The sequence below is a fragment of the Ammospiza caudacuta genome, chromosome 1, assembly GCF_027887145.1.
Source record: "Ammospiza caudacuta isolate bAmmCau1 chromosome 1, bAmmCau1.pri, whole genome shotgun sequence".
NCBI lineage: Eukaryota > Metazoa > Chordata > Aves > Passeriformes > Passerellidae > Ammospiza > Ammospiza caudacuta.
Window position 1 is genome coordinate 16,935,074 of NC_080593.1, and position 23,593 is coordinate 16,958,666.

A 23,593-nucleotide genomic window follows, 5' to 3' on the forward strand; every position below is an offset into this window, starting at 1 on the left:
CATGGCTGCTTATTAACTGAGAGACATAAAATTTCAAGAAGGAAAGAGACTGTGGTTTCAAGGGTCCACTTAGTCTCTAATCAGAGCATAAAAAAATTTTTAAACATATTCTATAAAAAACACATTGCCTTTTTTTCTTGTACTTTTTTTACTTTTGTAACAGATTCTTCCAAACACCTTCATTTAAAACAGTCTTTCTACAGAGCCCAATGTTTTCTTTGGCAAATTTGGAGGGCTGTGTTTTGGGATAAAAGTAAATTGCACCATAAGATGAAAACAGATTGGGAGATTTGACAGGACTTGGTAGAAATCCGTTGTGCACAGGCAAAGGGAGAGTTTTTCAATTAGTCATTTAAAAGATAAAATCTCTGGAGAAAAGAGTTATGCTTGGTGGCAAACTCATCTAACCCTTGCAAAGCCTACAGTAGAGGCTGCAAGGGAGGCAGAAGTTACAGAGCATGAGAACACACACAAACTCTCTCACATCTGAAAGTGATTTTATACATGATTAGGTATAATTTTTCATACAATGCACACATGCACTTGAGCAACGGCATAGTCCAGAAAAGGGACATTTATGTCCATCTGACTTGCAAGCAGTTGGCAGGGTGGGGGAGCTAAAAAGGAGCAGATTCTCTCTTCAACACTTAACATGGGCCATCCCAGGTCCATTCAGCCCAGCTACCCTCCAAATCCAGCTCAGGATGAAACCTGGATCCCCACCCTTCTCTCATATAAGGGATCCTGGCAAGTAACCCAGTGTGCAGGGCAGGCAGGAGCCAAGTACCACCACTTCAGCCCCTGAGGGGGGCAGCTGGAGCAGGAAGACCCCAGGGCACACTATGGGACTGACCTGCCCCACAGCTTCAAGGCACATGGTGTAGACTGCCTTACAGCACAGCTTAAAATACCAGAAGAAAAGGAAAAAAAGGAAAAGGGAACAGGAAAAGGGAACAGGGAAAAGGAAGCAGCTTGCTGTCATACCCCCTGCTAAGAAAGACTATCTACTGCTGCTACTGAGAGTGTGTTTTTCTCCACCTTAACAGTTCCTATCTCTCAAAGTTGCTCCAATCCCTTCTTAGTTTACACATCTTCCTATGCTTCTGCAGCTCAGTGACAGCACTTCACCAGCAATGCCTTAAGCAGCACTCCAAAGCACAGCCCTGTAGAGATTAAACTTACTAATTTTCAAAAGCAATTCAACCATTTTCAAGCCAACTTTTTGCTGTATTTCCTTCAGTAAATGGACAACAACAAAAAGGCTGGAGTACTAAAACAGTTTTGTTCTGGCAGAAAACTAGACAAACCAGGTACAGATTCACTAGCTCAACAGAACTCAGGTCCTGTCATGTATCTCAGTTCATATCCTTTTTTTTTTTCCAGCAATACACAAGGGCACACAGAGCAGGAGGTTCCACCTTTTCCTGGCTGAAGACTGACAGTAAAAAATACATATGCCCCACTAGCATTGATAACATCTTGTTTCTTTGAGGTATGAAGCTTAAAAATGCATACTTCTCCATGAAATCTTCCCTGTTCATTAAGATCTGCCCAACAGCTCTCTCACCTCTAATCCCCAGTTCCCAGCTTCACTGAGATTTCTGCAGTCAGTTTGATATCTCACAGTCCATGTTCTGAAGCATATCCATGTTTTGCTTTAATTGCATTAACATGCAATTAACAAGCCACATAGGTTTTCAGACATTAAAGCTAAATTTCCAGAAGCACAAAAAGCAGAAGAAACGGTGCTGTTAACTTGGAACAACTAGCAAATTGCCTGGCATGACACAACCCCAAGACCTCCTCTCCTGAGAGAGGTAAGTATGAGGAACAGCTACTTCAAAAGAATCTCATCCTTCACTCCCCACAGGAGGTAACAGCATTTCCTGTCCCTGCATACTGACACAATAGCACGTCAGGTTTGCTGCAGCAGTGTGCCTGCAGTGCTGCAGTCGTTGTTCAGCACACCCAGCACTGCTCAGCACCAGCAGCACTCACTGGACACAGACAGGAATTCAGCTCCTCTGGGAGTGCAGCACATCAGTCTCTGTGGCGCAATCGGAGAGCGCGTTCGGCTGTTAACTGAAAGGTTGGTGGTTCAAGCCCACCCAGGGACGGAGGGGATCCCTTTTAAGGGTCAAAAAGAACCTCCTGAAGCCCAGTAAGGGGAGGTGCCAAGTCCTGCCCACGGAAGGAATGACCATATACATCAGTATGTGCTGTAGCCACCCCACTGGACAGCAGCTGGACAGAATTGGACCTGTCACAATGGCACTTTGCTGGCTTTGCTTCACTCAGTGTCTGCTAGAACCCCCAGGTCCCTTTCCAGGGAAAGCTCAACATCTCAAAGGATATTCTGAGTTGGAAAGCACCCAAAAGGTTCCTCAAAGTCCAACTCCTGCCCTCCACAGGACCAGCCCCAAGAGTCACACCATGTACCTGAGAGTATTGTCCAAACACTTCTTGAACACTGTCAGGATTGGTGATGTGACCACTACTACCCTGGGGGCGTGTTCCAGTGTCCACCCACACTCTGGGTGAAGAATCTTTTTCTAATATCCAACCTAAACCTCTCCTGACAACTTTGTACAGTCCCTCAGGTTCCCTCCACCTTGCTTCCATAAGCATCCTTACTCTTGCTCTTCTGGATGACACCTGCCCACAGGCTTAGCATGCATGCATGCATGCATCCATCCATCTTCCTCATACCTACTCTGAACTAATTATTTCTAAAGCTGAATTTCTAATTTGCAGTATTTATGTCTTAAGCTGTCATCTAAAGACATGACAGATGCTCCCTGATATAAAAAGTTTATACATTTATGTATTTTATTAAATTGTTTTAATAAAGTAGTGTTAGATATATTAAATATACTTACTATACCATGCATTATAATAGTTTCTGTTTTGTGTACAAAATGTATTACACATTACTAAAACTGTCCTCACAGTTTGGGGGGCTGCTACTGCTCTACCCTGAACCCCAGTTCACAGCTTCGCTCCTAATCCTAAGTAGCTACATCTGGACCTTCTCATCACTGTTAAAGAACAAGTTTTGTGCTGTCAACAACATCTGGACAGCCGCATTCCTCAGAAAGTCCAGCCTGACAAGCATTAAGAACTGGGAACCAAGCATGCCTGTCAAAAGGTTCCAAGCAGACATTACCAGATGCTAGTAAATCCAGAGCTGATGATACACAGAAAACACTAGACGGGTTTCCTTCCAATCATGATTTGACACTTCTATATTAACACTTCTCTGAGGTTGTTTTAAACTTCTAAAATAAAGAACTAGAGCTCAGAAACTCTAGAAGTTGACTGGGAATTTTGCTATCATTGTACATAAAATGTGCATAGATGTTACAGAAACTGGGAGCATGAGAAAAAGAAATATTTACTCACTGTGACCATTTTCACTCTAACAGATAGGACCAGATGTTACTCAAGCACAAGGATAAGGACAAAACTTCCATTGCATTAAATCAATCACAGAACACATGCATGCAGTAGTTTGAAAACACATCTTCACAGTTCTTTGCCCATATAACATCTCATAAATTTTTAATTAAGGTGCCACAGGTACTCACAAACAAAGGGTGTAGAAACCAAAAAAAAAAAACTTGGAAGTTTTAATGGAGAGCTTCTCTCTTTTCTTCTCCCACTGCTGGACAGCGGCCAGGAAAAACACTTTATATTTTGCCCTTCAAGGCTTAGCTAGGTCTGAAGTGTATGTAGTGATTTGTCTGGCAACATGAAAAAGTCCTGCTCATGCTAATGTTGCTCAATGATGCTTTCATCAATAAGGCATTACTAAGGCATCAGTAAGGCATGCAGAAGGACAGCAAGACACAAACCTACCACAGGGGCTTTGGATTGGATAGATGCAGTACCATGTAGCACCATGAACACAAATAGGCCCACATCAGTTTGGAGCAGAGCTTATGGTACAGCTTATTGTAGTTTCAGATACACTCGTATTACAACTACAACAGTGGATGTGCACTTAGAGATAACCTGACCTACAAAGGGGGAAAAACTTGCGAAGCATGGGAACAGATTTATTTGAAAGATGGCAGCTCCACAACCCACACCCTCACAAAAAAAAAAAAAAAAAAAAGGCAAGAATAAAAAAATGTAGCACAGTAACTGTTGCTAAATTTTCTTTAACAAATACTGGAAGTGCAAGAATCCAGCTTTCCAGTGTAGAGCTTCTTGACAGAGAAATTATGAAAAGAAGTGACACTCTAGGAAAAACATTCCTCAGAGACAGAAAGTGACAGAACTAAACATGCTTAAAAGATGAAGACAGAAAAGCTAGTTGCAAGTCAATTAGAAAACATCTACTTAAAGAAAACCACCCCTCTAACTGCTTTCAGTCTCACTAATTATGCTGTTTCAGAATACTTCTCTCCCAGAAATATTTTACTGTGCAGTAAGGAAAAAATGACTTAATTCTTTCACAGAACAATACCCAGTATTCAGAGTGCCCTGCCATTCCCTCCCTCTGACAAAAGCTGTCAGATCTGGCAAAGGCAGAATAAAAGATGAATCCAGGTCAGGTGATAAAAGGACCTTCTGTGAGAAATCAAAAGTTGTCTCTTCTAAGCATAGGGATGCACCCAAACTAGGGGGGAAACTAATATGGCAATAAATTACAAGCATCTCCCAGCATTATGATACTTGCCAACTACTGCTGACAAAATTAAGTTGTTGAATTTTAATTCACCTACAACTTTACAGTGAGGCTACAAAAGCCAAAATCCTTTGACCTCAGTGCTAACAAACACAATTTGCTCAGCCCACATACTCTGCATGCAACAGGAATGCAAATCTAAGATTTTAATATAATGTTTATGCATATTTAATATTAATTACATTTACATATTTAAATTATCCTACTACATTAACAATACTAGATACAATATGTAGAAAAAAACAACTAGCACGGTTAAGCCTTCAAATTTTGGTAGTTTTCTATCAAGTATAAAACAGAATAGAAAACAAAGTTTCCATGTAAAGAAGAAAATGTATTTTAACAGAAGCAGCCAAGACCTGCTGCAAAACACAGATCATGTATGCTGACATTTAGACAAAACCTTGCAGTAATAAAAGATGCTGTCATTCACTATGTTTACAAGATACTGCCTAATAACTCATTTACTAACTGCACTGTAGTGATTATTTAAAAATCCCACACAGCATCTTTGTCTTGTCCTTTAGAAATAATTTGTACATACGAAATGACCTTGTTTAACCATATGTGCTAGAAAATATAGAACTCTGCAATAGAAAGAGGTTAAAAAAAGTTGAATACTGTGGAAAAAATTTATTTAAGTCTATACAAGTCTTCTGAAACAAACCATTGGTTTTGACACAGTAAATTCAAGTGAATACTCATTGCAATAGTATTTTTTCATACAGAGATCAAGAAGCCCTATAGCTTCCCATTTAGTGTCTGTGACAGTTTTATTTCTGAATAAGTAGCTGCACAAAGCAGACGTGATAAGAGATCTCACAGTCACAGTGAGCTACAGTTGAGATAAACTTAAATTACAAACATTTCAGAAAATTAGGAATCCATACTGAAGTGTGGCAAAATGATTCACAATGAAAGAACAATGACATCACTCAGACCCCTTGCCAATAATGAAGACTTTCTGCAGCAAATCTAGAGTAGACCATCATAAAAACTGAGAGTGCAAGAGTACCACAAATTTAGTATATAAATATCACAGGATTAAAACTCCAGTTAAGCCATCAACTGAAGTGATGATTAAAAGGAAAACATGGCGTCTCCCAGCTTTGCAAAGGAAGCTTTCAAAGCATCTCTTCAAGAAAGTGCTGATGCCAACTAGGGCCTGTGCCAATTTGTGTTTTAGACTGCACTGCTGAAAGACAAAATTTTAGCAGATTTGTCTAAGAACTGTATAATCCTGCTGCTTTTAATACCTTAAAAAAGCATTTACTAGAAGAGATGAAATGTAACATTTATAGCTCATACTGTTTCCAAGATCTGTGCACACTATATAGTTTTAGAATTTCAACAGAATTTAAAAATAAGACAAAGAGCAGACAATGCAGTATTAGTTAGATGGATTTGTTTAGAATAGTTACACAATTAATGTATACAGTTGTAAAATTTTTAGTGCATTTTTCTTGCACATTATTAATGCTACTTATAAAAACCTGAAGATTGCAAATTGGGCATGCTTACCATAACATTTTCAGACTGGGAAAGCTGCAGAACATTTTTTTCTACAAGTGTTCACTGCCATGATACAAAACAAATATGTGCAAACTGCAAGGTCCCTAAAAATAGCATTTAATGACTTTATGTACAGAAAGATGTAACTATCTGTTTAAATATGCAAAGAATAAGCTTCCCAAAGTTTATAACATAGAACAATATCCACCACATGCTCCTCCTCCTCCATATCCTTCTTCCTTGTTTGATAACTTTACACCTCTGTTTTGGCTTTCACTTTCCCACAGTCCAGGAGTCTGAATGATTTTTTCAACAAGTTCTTCAAAGGCACACTGCACACCATCACATGTTTTTGCACTTGCCTCTGGAGAAGGGACACAAAAAGTCAAGTGTTAGCATAACTTCTGGTAACTTGTTTAATATTTCTCTTTCAGTTAAGTTTCAACCTACAAACTTAAAACTTCTACAACCTATTCCTAAAAACATAGCAGTGCCAAAATTGGCAACTATGGGGATTTGTCACCACACAGGTAGCACCTCAAAATATTTTTAATAGAAGAGCTTTCAAGTCAAACTTCACCAGAACATACAGACAGCTATAGCTTAGCTTTGTTTTCCTGTAGAAAGCACTCCAGATAAGAAAAATTTGGATTCTTGTCTGAAAAAACCGTTTGCTGTTCTGTGTTTCAGTTCTGTACATTAATCATAATTGAAGTACCACAGACCATATGAATCAAGGATCCATACTGCAGGATTCTGAGTCAGTCTCCATGATAAAATTCATCTGATAAAAACAATAACAAATCTCATTCCTTTTGCAATTTGCAGAATTCTAGGTAATTTCACTTAGGATCCTTACTTTAACCAAGACTAAGAAACCTGCCCAGAGGTTATGTTATGAGAACAACAGACACCACCAGAAATTGTTCAAGCCCCACAAGGGCTTGCCCTGTTCATCTATGCAGCCACACAGATACTCAGCATATGCAGCATGCATATATATATATACATACACACATATATAGTTATGCACACTTATAGTCTAATTTTCATTTTTGTTTTCATCTCCCTTGCACTTAGTAGCTTGTGCCTCAACTTTGAACTTTGATTTCCACATCTGATGCTGTGGCTAAAAAGAAACACAGCAGGACACAAAAAAAAAAAATTAATCTTCAGTCAGAGATGAAGAATGTAAGTATAAGTACAAGAATGAATGAGTACATATTAATGAACTGCTTTGCTACTGAAATTATGCTGTAAAATAATCCCTTCTGATCCTTAGGTGAAACACATAATAAACATATGCATAAAGAGTCACTTCAACACCCATTTTTTAATTTATCATTACATGGCTTTGCCTACAAGACCCATTTCATTTTGCAGCAAGATGAGACTAATATATTTGCTCCAGTCATAATTATGTCATTATTCAATCCCACCCACCATTCATAAGTTAATTATATACCTACCTGTTTTTAAATCCCAGTTCTGATACAGATTTCTCTCAGGTACCAGTTATTTTGCTACAGTGAAGGCTGGCCACTAGCACCAGCTTTCCCTCTTTCATTTTGCTTCTGTTATTAATCTAGCAAGTCAGCTTGGGAAAGAAATCAGACAAAACCCCAAACCCAAAACAGTTTTCATCATGCTAAGGAGAACCTGTACCTACATAACCATCCACAGCTACAACACGGATCTGGACAGGCATCATTTTAAAAAACTCATTATCTTTGTGCCCAGCACAGGTGAGAAATATAATTAATTGGATTGTACACATAAATCCTACAGAAGTGGTACTTTTCCTTACATAACAAAAATCAAGAAAGATCTCTGCAAGTATCTACAACATACCTATGAACAGCATGGAATGTTTTCTTGCAAATTTGAGGCCTTCATTTCTGTCAACTTCACGGTTTTCCTATAATAAAACAAAGCATTAATATTCCTTATTAACAAAATACACCAGCAGATTACTTACTGCAGTTGAATTTGGTTTACCTTATCAATCTTGTTTCCAACTAACATTTGCACTATGTCATTCCTTGTGCAGTAAGTTTCCAATTCATTTAACCAGTTATCCAGCTTGACAAAAGTATCTCTTCTTGTGACATCATAAACTGAAAGATATTAGTGGTATTATTTCACAATATTTTTCCAAGAATTACAGCTTACATTACAAAAGTAGCAAAAATGATGGCTTTTTGAATCAGAATACTGAAGGAGTTTTAAGGATTCAAATTTACCTTCTGTATGAACAACTGGAAAGAAAGTAGGACATCTAACAGCTCAAATCACTGATGCAGAACCACTCCAGCTTCAGTCACCTACAGTTCTCAGACTAATATTCCTTGATATATCCTAGCTTACAGACTAGAGACTATCATTCTCCAAGGAATACTACACTAGCTGATCCCTCATCATGTAGGATACCTAAATTCACTACATAACAGCTATGGAAACAGGATGGCACAACCATCAGTACTGAAGCTATAGAAGTGTTTTTTTCCTTTGTTTTCACATCCCATGTGCAGATAGGCATAAACAGCTTCTTTCAATCAAAACTGTAACTTGATTTGCATGAACAACCTTATTTTTTTGAAGACAGGTAATAAAGAAATAGTCAGGAGACATTAAATGAAAGGGGAGAGCAAATCTCTCGAACAGCAGAACCTTTTATCTCCCAAACAGTGCTTGTTTACAGCTTTCAACAGTAAGTAAGTGGCAGGTTCAGTGCAATAAAGTGACTTGATACAACATGTTTTGACAGCACCCTCCTATACCAGGAAGATAACGCAACTCACAATTTGGGAAACCTACCAGGTCACATGACAGATGTTATTCCACATTAAACTATTTAACTAGACACAATAGCTTAGCAAGATTCTCTAAATGTACATCCCTGCCCTTGCTTTAGTCAGCTCCTCACTCCTAGCAGTGGAGAACTTCAGAGCTCAGTGCCTAGCAAACATGCTTCCATACACCAAAAAATAAAAGCACAAATGAGACTTCACCATGAAGCTGACTTCACCATGAACTGGGGTTTCTCAAACACAGATTGGTGCTTTCTACATGTCCAGCTGGTCTTTTCTAAGTCATTCTGACTGTGTAACATTCCATCAGTTGGGAAACAAATACCAAAAAACCTCAGCCAGATTCCACATGGTTTATATCATTAATTTAATTAGGAAAAAAACAACAGGGAGAAGAAAAAGCTGTATCATACTGATACAGAGAGACTACACTGAGGAGAATTTGTTTTTACTCTGCACTTAGTAAGCACAGGTAAAAATAAAAAGCAATAAAGAAAAGACAAATTTATGACAGCACTAGGACAAAGCTCCAAGCTATCCTTTCAGATAGCAGTAGCTTTTATTCTCATGCAAAAAATCAGGGGTTCTCAAGCTGGTCAGATTGACTACATGAGAAAGAAGTTGAGACACCAAGATGCTTTTAAATGAGTTGTTCAACACAGACACAAAGATTTTAAATATCACTTAGATATTATATAAAGGCTATATGAGTTTGTGTAACTCCAGTGCATGAGAAAACCACAAACATTTGAACTAGCATGCAAAGAGATACTTACCTAGGATAACACCTTGTGCACCTCTGTAGTAACTGGGGGTTAATGTTCTGAACCGCTCCTGACCTGCGGTATCCTAACAAGCCATTCAAAAAGTTCCATTATTCACAATTTGAGCAGAATGCAGTTTAGCTTTCAGGTATTCTACTTCTGATGAACATGCAGAGTAAGATTTAAATTATATTCCACTAGCAGATTAGCTGAGTTTATTCCATCCCCTGCTGTTTTACTACACATTAACTTTGAGACTTTATGTAGTCTGTCCCAGGAAGCACCTTTGAACTACTAAATGTAATATGTAACTGGACTATATAACAGTAAGATGTCTATTTCTGCAAAGGCATTTGATCTGCAGCTAGTATTGCAGCAACCAGCAAGAAAGCAGCACAGCTGCAGTACTAACATTTTCTAACAAGCATCACAGCCCATGACAACAAAACCAGTTCTTTCACTTCAATCACTTGGTTCAATTAAATTTAATTGAGTATCTGGGAAAATGGACTAACATGCTATAACACAGCAGAAGCAACAATAAGTCAGAGGTTTCTCCGGTTTTAAGCAAAGTTGAGTTTACATCCTAAAATTAAAGAGTCAATAGCTCTGGAAAATAAAACAAAACCCACAAAATTAGAATGCTGTTTTCTTGTCAGAGATTAAGTTATGGTGCACACTCATTGAAGGCTTTATGCACAGAATATTTAAACAACTTTTTTAATTTACCTAGGTTAGAAGTGACACAAAAAACACTCTGGATTCCCTGACAAACAACCTGGATAAGCAAAGTAGACTTCAACATTCTACAAGCCACTCAGTCAACATCACATATCTAAAACTGGTTTTGTGTCATGATGCACTTTCACAAGCTTTTCTTTTCCAGTTTTTCTCAGGATTATTTCTTTCTATTTATCAAAATGAAAGAAAAAGAAAACCCTAACTTATCATTCCTTGTTTTGCTAACAGTCTGGTTTTCCTCCTGTATGCATTCTTTATTTTCTGTCAAACTATTGCATTTATTTTCCTTGTCAAACCTCTTTATTTCACTGATGACTACTACTGTAACTAAGACATAAATCCTGTTTGTTAGTGAGGTATGGAACACCTTCCAAGCTACAGAAACACTGCAATACACATTTCATGTTCTGCTACTACTTCCCAAGGAAACAAAGGTCTGATATCTTACTTATATGAGAAACAAAGTTTTAATCTTGCTTGGTACAAGAAGACACAACTGGTCTGACTATTCAAAAATGTGCTTCAAGTCACAAGTGTGGAAGCTGGTTTACACAATGGGGAATATTTTTTAAAAGCTTGGAAATATTTTTTCTTTGCTTGCTGTAATGGAAGCTCTACTTTTAACTAGAGCAGAAGTTGAATCCACTAAAGCTGCAACTACAAACACTGCCCCTCTCTCTTTGAAATGCATCTGCTTCAAATAATTCTGATGTTGAGCCTATAAAAGTCTTCATAAGATGGCTATGAAGTTTAGACAAAAAATGGCTCTAAAGAGGTAACAGATGAGCACACAACTGTAATTCTTAATCTATTAATACACAACTTCAGTGCTATAGGCAAAATTTAGTAATGAAATGAAGTACATCCCTCTACTGATTTAATACCATTTAGTTCCTCCTTTTTTCTACTTCTTTCCCAACCAGATCTGCAATTAGTACTGCAGAAGCTCACAGGCAGCAGAACTACCCCCTCAGCCAGCCATCCCACAGTTCACTGCAATTTCTGAATGCTGCAGTATTAACCGCCCACATCTCCAAATCACCTTCATACTAATAGAAAAGGATTCTATACAAGCTATACATTATAGAAACCCTAGCTATTCCTAAAGCAAAGCAACACATGAAGAACTTGGGAGAGACTCACCCATATTGCCAGTTTAGCTTTGTTTCCATCAACTGAAATAGTTTTCACCTTGAAGTCCACACCTAGAGGAACAAAAACATTTTAGTTCTTCAAACATATTACAGCTATCTTTGAAAAAGACAATAAAGAGAAATGGAAAAAATAAAATTAAACTCAAAAAACCCCCAAGTTTTGACACAAGCAGGAAGAATAAGTTCCACTAGCTATTTATGAACTTCCCTCAAAATGTAAGGCTTTCTTGCTGACATGCTCTTGCAAAAGCCTAAAGGTCTTTTAAGCCTTTAAATATTTTATGGAAGTAAGTCAAATACTGTATCTCTTGTATTAAAGCACATATTCCAGGACAAGTTTTTAAGTTTATAATTCAAATGATTAACTTTCTATTCATTACTCACAAACACTCTCCAAATAAACAAGACAATGGTTCTGCTGGTCAGTCATCTACTCCAACAGGTAACAACTCTTCCCCCTTCATGTATCCTCCACCCCAGGAACTAAGCAGCCTATCAATTGCTCAAGGACAAGATGCACAAAACTCAGGCCAAAGAGAAGCAGCATGTTAGTGACTCCAAATTTAAAGGATATAGTGACACACATCTGTTTGAGAGGCTCATCAGTTATGATGCATTATGCTTTAATTTAACCCTTAGGTTACTAATAGCAAGTAACTACCTAGAAATCTGTTTCAAGTATTTTGGAGTGACTTTCACTTCTCACCAGGCAGCAGCTCCAAAATGAAGCAGAAGTATGGAAAGTTGATACTTCTACAAGAACAACTTTCAAGTGCAACAGCAACCTTTTTGTACTTGGAATTACAATGTCAATCAGACTCCCTACCAGAAAACATTCTGATACAAAATGAGTAGAGCCTCTGGATGAGTGCACTGCACTTACATTCCCAAATTCATGCAGATTACAAACAAATACAAACAGCTGCCAAAACATATTCAACTTAAAGTCACAAAGGATACATAGCACGATTAAGAAACTGCATATTAAAGTTGAATTCAACTTTAAAAGACCTTTGTTTCAAAAAACAAACACAATTTTTATTCCACTGTTTCACAGCTTCAGCTCACTGACATGTTCCCTGAAGTGTCAGGTGTTTTTCAGACAACATCTTGCACTGGAAGAAGCCCACACTCTCTTTCAAGTAAAGTTTTCCCAAAGTACATCAACTTTTGTAGTAATTGAACAGAACTTAACTTTTTCCAGGTACTAGTACTCTTAGTCCCTAGCTCAGCAGTAATACAATGCTCAATAGCATGCACAAGAATGGTGCATTATTCTACAGTTGTGTTCACAGAAAAAAAGTCGTTATAAAGTTTGTTTTAAACACCAGTTCTTAGAACATTACCTAGTTCACAGAAGACTGCTATGCTAGCAATTTGACTCAATCCTAGAGAACATTCTGTTCTGTCCCCTTTTCAGCACTCAGCAGTAACTTTCAGGCTAACAGAATCTCTTTCTTCCACTGTAATTGCATGTTTCTTCCCCTGAACTCCAAAAATCCCCATCTGCAGTTCGGTCAGCATGTCCAACAGTTCACAGTGCATTCTTTTATCCATTAGTCTGGCACCAAAACCTGTAACTGCAGATATTACAAGTCTATTGGATACTTAACATGACAAAAGACATCATAATATTTTCAAGAAAGAAAATTTCTTCCTTAAGACAAAGATATTTTATGCATCCTGAAGCCACAGTATTCTCCTTCCATTCAGTAAACAGATTCTGTATCTTGTGCCTGCACAGTTCAGCAATTTTCATTTAATGGAAATGGATATATACACCTTTATGTTAGCTGGTTTAAAATTTACTTCGAATTTTGCAAGACCAATGCAAGTAAAATAAAAAACTAGAATTGTGACTAAGCCCCATGCATTAAACTGACTGCTGAAAAACAAAAGTATGAAAATGGACTAATAACACACCAAAATCCACCCTTTAAAGTGATTGAGTCAAGTAAAATAGAATTCTAACAAAAAAAGGAGCTCAACATATATAAAAGTCAATTAACAAAAAGAAAGCTTTTAAATACAGAGGTTTTTGGTTGCCCATCTGCTACAAGGTAGGTAAAAAAAAAGGTTCAAGAAAATCTTGTTGAATTGAGCAAACAGGATGCTCATATTTCCTAAAGCCAACAGTGAAATACAGACATGTTTGTGTGACAGGTATCAGTTCTGACCTTGCAAGAGTGATGTGTCTGCCTCAACAGCAGAAAGCTGACAGTGCCTTCCACCATGCCTTGGAAGGCAGCCAGAAACAAGACAGCACTACTAGAGTGTACTCCTGTGTGTTATCACCTCCTGCCTCAGCACTACACACTAACATACTACAGATTTACAACCTGTAAGAAGCAGCTCTGACACTGATACTGCTCTCACATCCAGGCCAGCAATGCTATGCTGTGTTTACAGGAAGTGCACAATTAGCTACAGTGCAGTATTTGTGTTGTAGGTAAGTGACAAGTTGGACAGCTTAGGAGTTTGAGGTCTCCAAATGCAAAGAAAGCTAAAAAGTTAGGAGACATAAGATCTCAATACATTACTTTATTTGCAAAATATGGATTGCACTGAAGACTTACCTAGAATCTCTCTTACAAAGAAAAAGCAAGTGAGGACAAGCATGATCAATAAGGCCAACAGAAAATACTGGGGTAAGCAGTCTGGTAAGACCCATGTGATGAAACCAAACAAACAAGCCAGCCATTCTCAAGAGAATACAAGGACAGGTAATCTGCCAGGTTAAACACAACATGTTCAATCCAACTGAAGCTACTAAAGCAGAAGTATTTGCCAAAAGCAGCTTATTCTTCGAAGAATATCACAGGATTTTTACTAAGTTCTGAAGAATAACCCACATGAAACAATCATTAAAGGTTTCTTTTAAATTGCACCCAGTAGGTCTGTGCAGGCTATGAAGGTTAAGATGTCTCAACAGGTCATCACAGGGGAGCAGCTGTACTGCTGTCAAGGCTTTCCTCAGTATTGTGGGCTTGTGTGCAGTTCTTATCTTAAAGAAAACCAAACCAACCAAAGTTCTCCTCACTTTCTAATCCAAATTAAAAAAATATATAGCCACATCAGTCAGTTCAGCAGTCAGTACACAGATGACATCGAAAGAAGACATTATTTGTAGTCCATTCATTTTGAAAAAGCACCATACTCTTCAGTTTCAACAGAAAAGACTTTAAAACCTCTTCTGTCCTTCAGTCCCCCAACTCTCAAAATAAAATAGTATGTTTAATTAGCACAAAAAGAACTCCAAGCCAAGACTCACAAAGCGTTTTGACATTTCACCATCTTGTAAGTACCTGAAACTGGCATCTAGCATCTGTCTTCATGCAGCAGAATAGCTACCTCTAGGAACCCCTCCAACTGCTTTATCTATATGAACAACAATTATGCCCTGAATTGGAAGCTGACATTTTGCTTCTTAAAAATACATTCACCAGAAAAATGGCAATGGCACTGGATATTAGTTTCAAAAGAAAAACAAGAAAACAAATAAGAACCCAAACTTTGTCCTCTTCCAGTTAAGCTGACAAAAATGAATCTGCTATCCCCTAGGAGTGCCCCTGACACCATGCTGTAGGACTTGCACAGCTGGGGCCACAGCAGCTCTTCTGCAAGCACTACCTCAAACATCACCTGGTTGGGCCTAACAGGGCTTTTGCTCAGGCTCTAGAAACTGACTTTTCCTGCCAAATGATCATATTCATTCCAGATTAGTACATTTGTTTCAAAACTCAAACTCTCTCTGAAGTAATGTTTACATTGAGTACTCTTCCTCCTTTTCCACACCAGAAATAGAGCAGAGTAGGACCTGCCAGCAACAAACCTAAACCTTGAATTGTTACTATTTAACAATCAGTGATTAGCTGCCACACATGCTGTTGTGCATGTTTACAAACCCGAAGAAGAATTACTTCAGGAAATATTTGCTTAGTTTCTCAAATGATGCCAGTTTTTGACACAGATACAAACAGCAGAATGGAAAAAATAAAAAAGAAACTCCACCATTAAAAACAAATTTTAAAAAAATCCCCAAACAATAAAGATCCCCACTCAGAGACTGAGTTACTCTTTTGGTATCCAAAACATCATGAAGGCTGAAGTAACTATTCTGCACCAACTGCCTGGCTCGCAGGGTTGGCATATCAAGAAATAACAGGACATGAAGTATATACAGTGCCAAAACTATTAGATTAGAATCCAAGATTGCCATCTTCACCATCTGATCTATTTCATTCCTGTTTACTTCCTATACTATCCTCCCTCATGAGCTGAGGTGGGGCTACTTGCACAACTTCATTTTTCATAAGCAATGGAATGAACAAAAACAGGCCATTTTCCTCCCCTTGGCTTCTCAGTGCTTTATATGAAATAGTACTCCTGAATCTTATTATGTTAGTGAAAAAAAAAATTCAATTTATTTAATTATTAATAAATTACACAGAGATGGTTTTGCTTACCAACAGCTGAACTCAAAAGAAAAAATTGTATATAAGCTCTTAGGCAGAAATCTTCCTACAGAGAAAATAAAGAATGCAACTGAAATGGTGGTGTGAAACAGTATCTCTATTTTCCATAATTTCAGTTATTGCTTTGGCACAGAGCTGCATCATACTCTTAAAAAGTTCCATTTTGCTTCCTTTGAGAACCAATCCCCTTAGTGTATCCTGCATTCTGGGTCACTCTCCTGAGCACAACTGACCCATGCTGGTAGGTACAATACCAGCACAGCAATGACACGTCACTGCCTTTTTCCCCAGCAGCCCTGGATTCTTGGCTCTCTTCCACTTCTCTCAGGAGTCCTGCTGCCAAGGAACTGATTGCTAAGCAGAAGAAAAAAAAGCAACACACATTGTAATTTCCTCTCTACAGAGGAAAAGCAGATGCCACGCAGAGCCCAGGGCACTCCAGCACTGTCAGAAGTTGGAAGAGTTAACACTACCCTGCTACAGAGTAGGAAGACAGCTACCAAGTATCATATTACAGAGACACAAGGCCTGGACAGCAATAGTATTAGTCACAAACCTGACAGCTATTTTGCATAGATAAATCAGTAGGAGAGTAGTAGTTCTTACAGAACTGTTCAGACAAGCCTGAACAAACCACAATTTTACACTGAAAATGTTATCAGTTTTTCTAAGGTAGTATCAGCACATACTTACCAATTGTTGCTGCAAGTTCTGGGTCAAATGTATCATCTGTGAACCGCAGCAGAAGACTGATAGGGAAAAAAGAAAAAAAAACCAAGATACTATTATTGCAGCATATCCATACCTTGCTGAAAGACTATAAATTACAAGTCTGAAAGGAACAGCACATCACATAGCTAAATAAACTCACATCTGATTTTACTTTTTTTTTTTGGTAGGAGAGAATATATGGAAAAAGGAAAAGAACATGGAAAGAATAGAGCAGACACCCTCTGCTACCTGAGCCCTTATCTCTGCATGCACTACCAAGAATGTCTCTTTGAAAACAAAGTACCACACAAGTTGTCAAATCAGTTGCCTGCACAGCCCTGTGATCTGCTTTGCAAAGCATTTCACTTCAACCTTATTCTATTTTTCTTCTCCCAGAAATCAGTACAAAAGTAGTATTTTTTGTTTTGTTTCAATATTGCTTCACACAGTATTTCTGTAAGCTTGAGAAATAAGTTCCAAGTTAGCTTTTCATCCCAGACATAATTCCTTGAACTGGGCACACAGGGGAACAGCAAGGACAACACCCAGGAGAAATAAAGACACAGAAGCTGAAGAGTAGAAATAGCTCCCCAACCATCTTATGATTTTGTATTTCTTTGTATTAACAACTCGTGCACACAACATTTCCCCCATTGTGATGAAAGTGTTTGCTAGCAATAGAAAAAGTTACAACTAAGATTAAACAGGACATCACACCAGAGCACTGCAGGGTCCCTTAAAGAAGTGCCCATAATGCCACCGGTGTCATGTAAATATTTCTGTAAGAGACAAAGATTCTGAGCATGCAGTCCCTAAAATCAACAGACTTATGCATCTGTGGCAAGGCAGCTGTTTGCTATGACCATGGCTTCTACTCATTCCCAGGATGGAGAAACAAAACAAAGCTTTATTTACTTTTTGATCTTCCCCACCACCCTGTTCTTTTCTCTTCTTTTGCATGTGAATTTAGAAGTCAAGTGCTTTCTAGCATTTGGACACAGCCCTGCATTGACAAAAAAAATGACCACTGAAATTCCTTTATTTCAATGAGGATGAGTGACAACTCTAAGTTAATCACAGACTAATGTTTTTTTCTCTCCTTACTCCAGAACCCCAAAACCAAAAGGTAGCTTCACTTATTAAAGAATTAAAATAATAATAATTTCTCTTAAAATCACAGCACATAGGTTTTTACCAGTCCCTTCAGATGGTTCTATAAAGATGCTATTTCAGAGCAGCTATTTTTAGTTACAACCAATACTAGTTTCATTCAGAACAGAGAAATTATGGAACCCTTATACTGCTACTAGAATAAAACCATCATTTCACCAGTTTTGCATGCCTAGCCCAGCCAACTTCTACCTTTTCATAGGTAGCGATCATCTTCCACAAAGCATAGCAGGAATAATTCTATATTAAGTTCCTGTACCTGAACAACTCCACTACTATAATTTAATAGCATTTTTACTTCCTCCATATCTATTAGCAAGCTTTCTGATATAAAGAAACATGTATATAAATAGGTATGTAAAACCCCTGTGTTTTATCTGCCCCAGGAAAAATTCTTCCATGTGGCCACTCATATGTGAGGTGACATCAACTAAAAGAAATTTGCTCAGGTCATGTCTGTCACCAGGGGCCTACCGTAATAATTACCAACTCAGTAGCTAACTCAAACAAGTAACTGACAGACTTCTAATAAATATGGGCACCTTTTTTCCCTAATTAGCAACTTGTATGTAATTTGGGGTCACAGCAGGGAACATATATTACTGGCACAAAAATATCAAATATAAAATTACCAGTGTGGTACATTCCTAGACACCATCCTGCATTTATATTCCACACCCTTTAGTAAGAACTATGGTACTATCAAAAATGGGGAAAAAAACAAACAATACACAAGTAAAATCCCAACTCCTTAGCGTTGCTATCTACAGCTTAGCCAAAGCCATGAATACAGCAAGGAGGAAGAAATCAACCTCAATGTACTCGATAAAGCCTAGAAGTAGCAAAAAAAACTGTATTAGAACTATTATGCTGAGTCCCGTGCTCCCCGTCACACACCCAGTGCTGGGTCACCTGTGACTCTGCATATCCGTATTACGGGCTAGACGTTAACCCCAAAGCGCTGTGGGGCTGTACAAGGGGCTGTGCCCATCTCCGCAGCACCCAACGCTGCCCCGGGCACAGGGCGGCCCGGTGACCTGGGCAGCCCGACAGAACCCCGGCTCCATCTGCGGGCACCTGAGCCTGGCAGACACCAGCTCGGGGCCGGCGGCCGCGGGAGAGTGGAGGGGGAGAAGGAAGAGGAGAAAGAAGAGAAAGAGGAGGAAGATGAAGAAGAAGATGAGGAGGAAGAGGAGGAGGGGGGGAACCTCTCGCCCGCCGGAGAGCTGGTCGGGAAGGGAGCTCCCCCCGCGGGCCCGGCCCTGCGGGGCGCAGGCCGCGCCCAGACGGCATTGTCCGAGCAGAGGCCTAGGCCGGAGCCGGCCGGCCACGAGAGGCTGTGGAAGGCTGGCGGGCGCCCCCTCACCTGGACTTGCCGACGCCGCTCTCGCCGATGATGAGGATCTTGAGGGTGGTCAGCACGTCCTCGTCCATCCCGGCAGCGCCCCCGGACCGGCCCCGACCGCCCGACGCTCCGTGCGCAGCTGCGGTGGCGGCGCTGCGCCTGCGCGGGGCCGCCCGCGGTTTGTTTACAGCGGGCGGGGCGGGGCGGGCGGTGCGCGCATGCGCGGGGCCCGCGGCGGGGCGAGCTGCGCGGCCGGGCCGTGACCTGAGGGGAGCGGGGGGGCCCGGTGGGGTTTGCGGCTGCTGACGGTGTCAGAATGCGGGGCCGTGGGGAGAAAAGTGACCAAATAAAATGGCAGCGGGTTATTAGACATTGGAATGGGCTGCTCGGGGACGTGGTGGAGTCCCCGCCCCTGGAGGTGTTTAAGGAAGGACTGGACGTGGCAGGCAGTGCTGCGGTGTGGTTGGCGAGGTGGCGGTCGGTCACCGGCTGGACTCGATGAGCTCAGAGCTTTTCCAGCCTCACCGACTCCGCCATTGCTTGCCCCGCACGAAGGCGGGCAGCCGGAGCCCGGGGCGGGAGCGGGGCCAGCTGCCGCCCCCCGCGGGGAGCAGCGGATCCGGGCCTGCCACTAAAACATGGGCTCGTTTGGGGACGAACCGGGACTAGGGCCAGCTGCTACGTGACACCAACGTGCTTTTCTACCAGCATCGTACATTCTCCCTTAGAAGCCAAGAATGTTATTTGGTTGGTTTTCTTCCCGATTCCTATGAGAAAGTCTCTTTATAACCAATTCAGCTAACCTGCTATTATGGCTTGAAACCTACCTCAGGCCATGTGTAAACAAGTGCAACTCTTCTAAAATTAACAGAGTACATGTCAGATGTGAGATTCGTCGACTGGTGCTGTAGTCCTTGGCCCTGCTGGGCAGCCTCTGGGCAGGCCAGAGACTGATTCCATTAAATATAAACAAGTTCAGGCTCCTCCATAATCACATCAATCAGTCACACAAGCAGTCTGTCCAAAGGAAGCGATCAGGCCATGTCAGCAGTTTGCACAAGGCAGGTGCACCGTGAGGCCGTCGTGGTTTCTGTCAGAGCGATGGCTGCAGAGGGCACAGCTCCTCTGCTGAGCATTTGCCTTCACCTGAGTTCCAGGGTCAACACAGAAACCGTTCTCTTGTGTTTTTGTGGTAAACCTCTCTGTTGCCTGGCTTCTTCCACTTTCAGGATCTGGTATCCTGACTGTTTTACCTTAGAAAAATAACTCCCAGGGTGAGTACAATAACAGTAATTATCCTATTAAACTATGGAAACATATTCTATAATTAGATGTGCAAACGGCTGGCTGTGTTTACAACAGCACTGTGCCTGTTTATAAAGAATAATCTAAAATTTGTTGAAGGTGTGACAGTTTTTGTAGTCTGGATTGTGCTTCGCAGTTGTGCAAGAAAGCAGAATGTCTACACTCTCTAGTTTTGTTGAAGTGTGCAAAGAGCAAAGTATTACACTAAAGTTACTGGATTTCTTGAAGTCAGAGAGTATTTGTATTCTGGGATTTGGTTTTTTTCCCCCTGCAGCCATAGAATTAAACTATTCAATATGGGTATTAGTCCTGATTCAGATCATAATGCTGTATCTCACTCAGAATGAAGGGTTGGTGAGGATGGCATTCAGATCTTTAATGATGAGCATATGCCAAAAAAAAAAGGGCAAACCTGCCCTAAATGAACAATTCTGAACTCATACTTATGGATGTGATGTTTTAGACCTTCTTAGGCATGCCCTTTGAGAACGGGAATTTCTCCAGGTTGTCCTCCTTCAGGTGGAACTGTGTAGTCTCTCACTTTGAGATTGGATCTGAATGCTGCAGTCAGCCTGTTTGCTGTCTGCATATCTATTTTAATTCTGGAAATCCAGCCCTATTGCAGGAACCAGCTGTTGGATAATTAAGGTGTCTCACTCCTTCAAAACAAGAATATTATTTATTCATTGAAAGCTGTACAATGATCAGAACATCTTTTAACAAATTTTTGTATAGTTTCTTCATTGAAGTCATCTCTGAACTGGGAGAGACATCTAACATGTAATTCATGAGTGCCTGTCTTTTTCCTTGCCTGCTTTTCAGTACTCTTCAGGCGTCTTTGTTTACTCCTAACAACTAGCCCAATCCCTTGAATAGGGTTGGGAGGATTTCTCTTTTTATTGTTTACTGTCTCATTTGATCCTGACCTCAGATGTGGCAGGGTCAAGCCATAGCAGTGTGGTTAGCCCTGCCTGATAATCAGTCTTCCTAGAAAAACACTGGAGATCCTGATAATCAGTCTTCCTAGAAGAACACTGGAGATTTTTCTTTTTTTAATGCTATGCTGTTTCCTCTTGATTTCTTTTCAGTGATCTCTGCATTTCTCACAGAATAGCACAGAGCAGATCAATTTGTCTGGAGATAATATTTATAAATAATTATGCATATATACTTTCTGTATTGCAGATACACCACTAAGGGAATCAATCTAATGATGGAAAACTGGCATAACTTAGTCCAAGGCAGGTCACTGCTATGGGGAGACAGAGACAGGGACAGAGATCAACTTTGCACTTCAGAGCTTCCCCTCACACTTTAGAGACTTGCATGAAGTCTGCCTGGTTCCTGGTTTGATACAGGGCTCAGACTAGAGAAAGTCCCTCTCAGGTGAGGTGCAAATATATGCAGTCAGTGTTCCTGAGCTTTTGATTACTTCAGGCATGTGACAAAGGAGGGACATCTTGATGATGATATCGTGTACTCTCACCATTAAAATTCTGTCCACTGTGTTACAGACTTGGCTATATCTTTGCCCATGAAAACAGATGGGAAGCTATTTATAGTCAGTCCCTCAGGGCTGGGATCAGCAATGAAAGGACCATTGTATTTTATGTACCCTCAAGGGACTGCAGGGCAGTTGCATAGTGCAGTGCCCTTATGCAGGCACCGGGAGCAAGTGAAGGTGAGAAGGAGCTCCATCCAGTTTGTTCCTGCTGAACCAGCTGCAGGGTAACCTTGGCAACAGAGACGAGTGTGCCTGTAATAATCAGCCATTACCGTGAGAGACAACCTGGAATAAACAACAAAGAGCTCCCTCAGTTTCATTCTGTGTCTGAAAGACACCTGGGAGCCTTTGGTAAATTCACTTGAACCATCTGCCTCAGTTCCACAGCTTCAATGTAGGGATAATGGTATTTGCTATTAGAAGACTGCAGAAACAGCAATGGGCCAAGGGACCTAAGCTGCCAGCACTGCTTTGTTTAGCAAGAGCTCTCAAATTCATGATGGGAGAGTGTCCCCTTAACTACATGGCTGTCCTCATGTCTCTCTATGCCATCACAGGTGAAAACAGGCTTTGAAATATATAGATTCTGTTTAGGCTGTCTAGGTGCCCACAGATCTCAGGCACATGCACCTCTTGAGGTGACAGAGTCCTTAATTCGTTGACACTCTCAGTGATTTTCTCAGGCCAATAATGCACAATGTGCAGCAGAAGCTGAGAAGCTCAACCACTTCAGAGAGAAGTTGACAGTAATCTACTGCTGCAAAGACTAATCCTGCTGTCCCATTTCCACATTGTGAGGCTGACCCATATGTTGTTGTGGCAGTGAGTCAGGAGTTATGATTCACAGTGAAACAAGCATGATTGCTAAACTCACCAGTCCCACCCAGCAGAGATGACACACATACACACACTCATTCTCTTTTGCTGCTTCATGAAGTAATTTGCAAGGTTTGTAAAATTGGCACTATATGTGTCATATTAAAGGAGGTTCCTTCTCTGTGTGACATCCTTAAACAGACTCAGCACATCTATATGATTCACATGCAATGAATAAAATCTAGGAGTAAAGGTGCTGCAGCAGTCCCAGAACTCTGGGCAGGATTCCTCTTGAGACCACGCTGCAATGTAAATGACTCTGCTATGTCTGTCCATTCCTTTTCTAAAGAATCCAGCCTATTTTTGTGAAGAAACTACATAATTGTCTTTCTCTCTTCCCTTCCAACAGCAGCCAGAGCTGAGCACTCCCATCTGTTGATCTTCTCAGTGTTGATCTTCTCTGCTTGGTTTCTGTGAACAGTAAGGGGGATTTAAGGCTATAAGCACATTAGCTCTGGACAATTAAAAAACACTGCTTATAGTCAACACAGTTTAAAAAAGCATTGGGGCTGTGACAGAAACTGGCTATTTGG

General features: G+C 40.3%; 1 protein-coding gene and 1 non-coding gene across 2 annotated transcripts; one reads left to right on the plus strand and one right to left on the minus strand.

Moving 5' to 3' along the window:
* The first annotated feature begins 2,043 nt into the window (after nt 1–2,043).
* On the plus strand, nt 2,044–2,117 carry TRNAN-GUU (transfer RNA asparagine (anticodon GUU)). Its single transcript has one exon. It is a non-coding gene; the product is annotated as a tRNA-Asn (tRNA).
* Nucleotides 2,118–4,832: 2,715 nt separating this feature from the next.
* On the minus strand, nt 4,833–19,529 carry RAB18 (RAB18, member RAS oncogene family). Its single transcript, XM_058807262.1, has 7 exons — nt 19,397–19,529; nt 16,843–16,898; nt 11,664–11,725; nt 9,792–9,864; nt 8,204–8,322; nt 8,057–8,123; nt 4,833–6,569 (listed from the first exon to the last, which is right to left on the minus strand). The coding sequence occupies exons 1-7, from the start codon at nt 19,462–19,464 to the stop codon at nt 6,391–6,393; spliced, it is 624 nt and encodes a 207-aa protein (XP_058663245.1). The 5' UTR covers nt 19,465–19,529; the 3' UTR covers nt 4,833–6,390.
* Nucleotides 19,530–23,593: the final 4,064 nt, after the last annotated feature.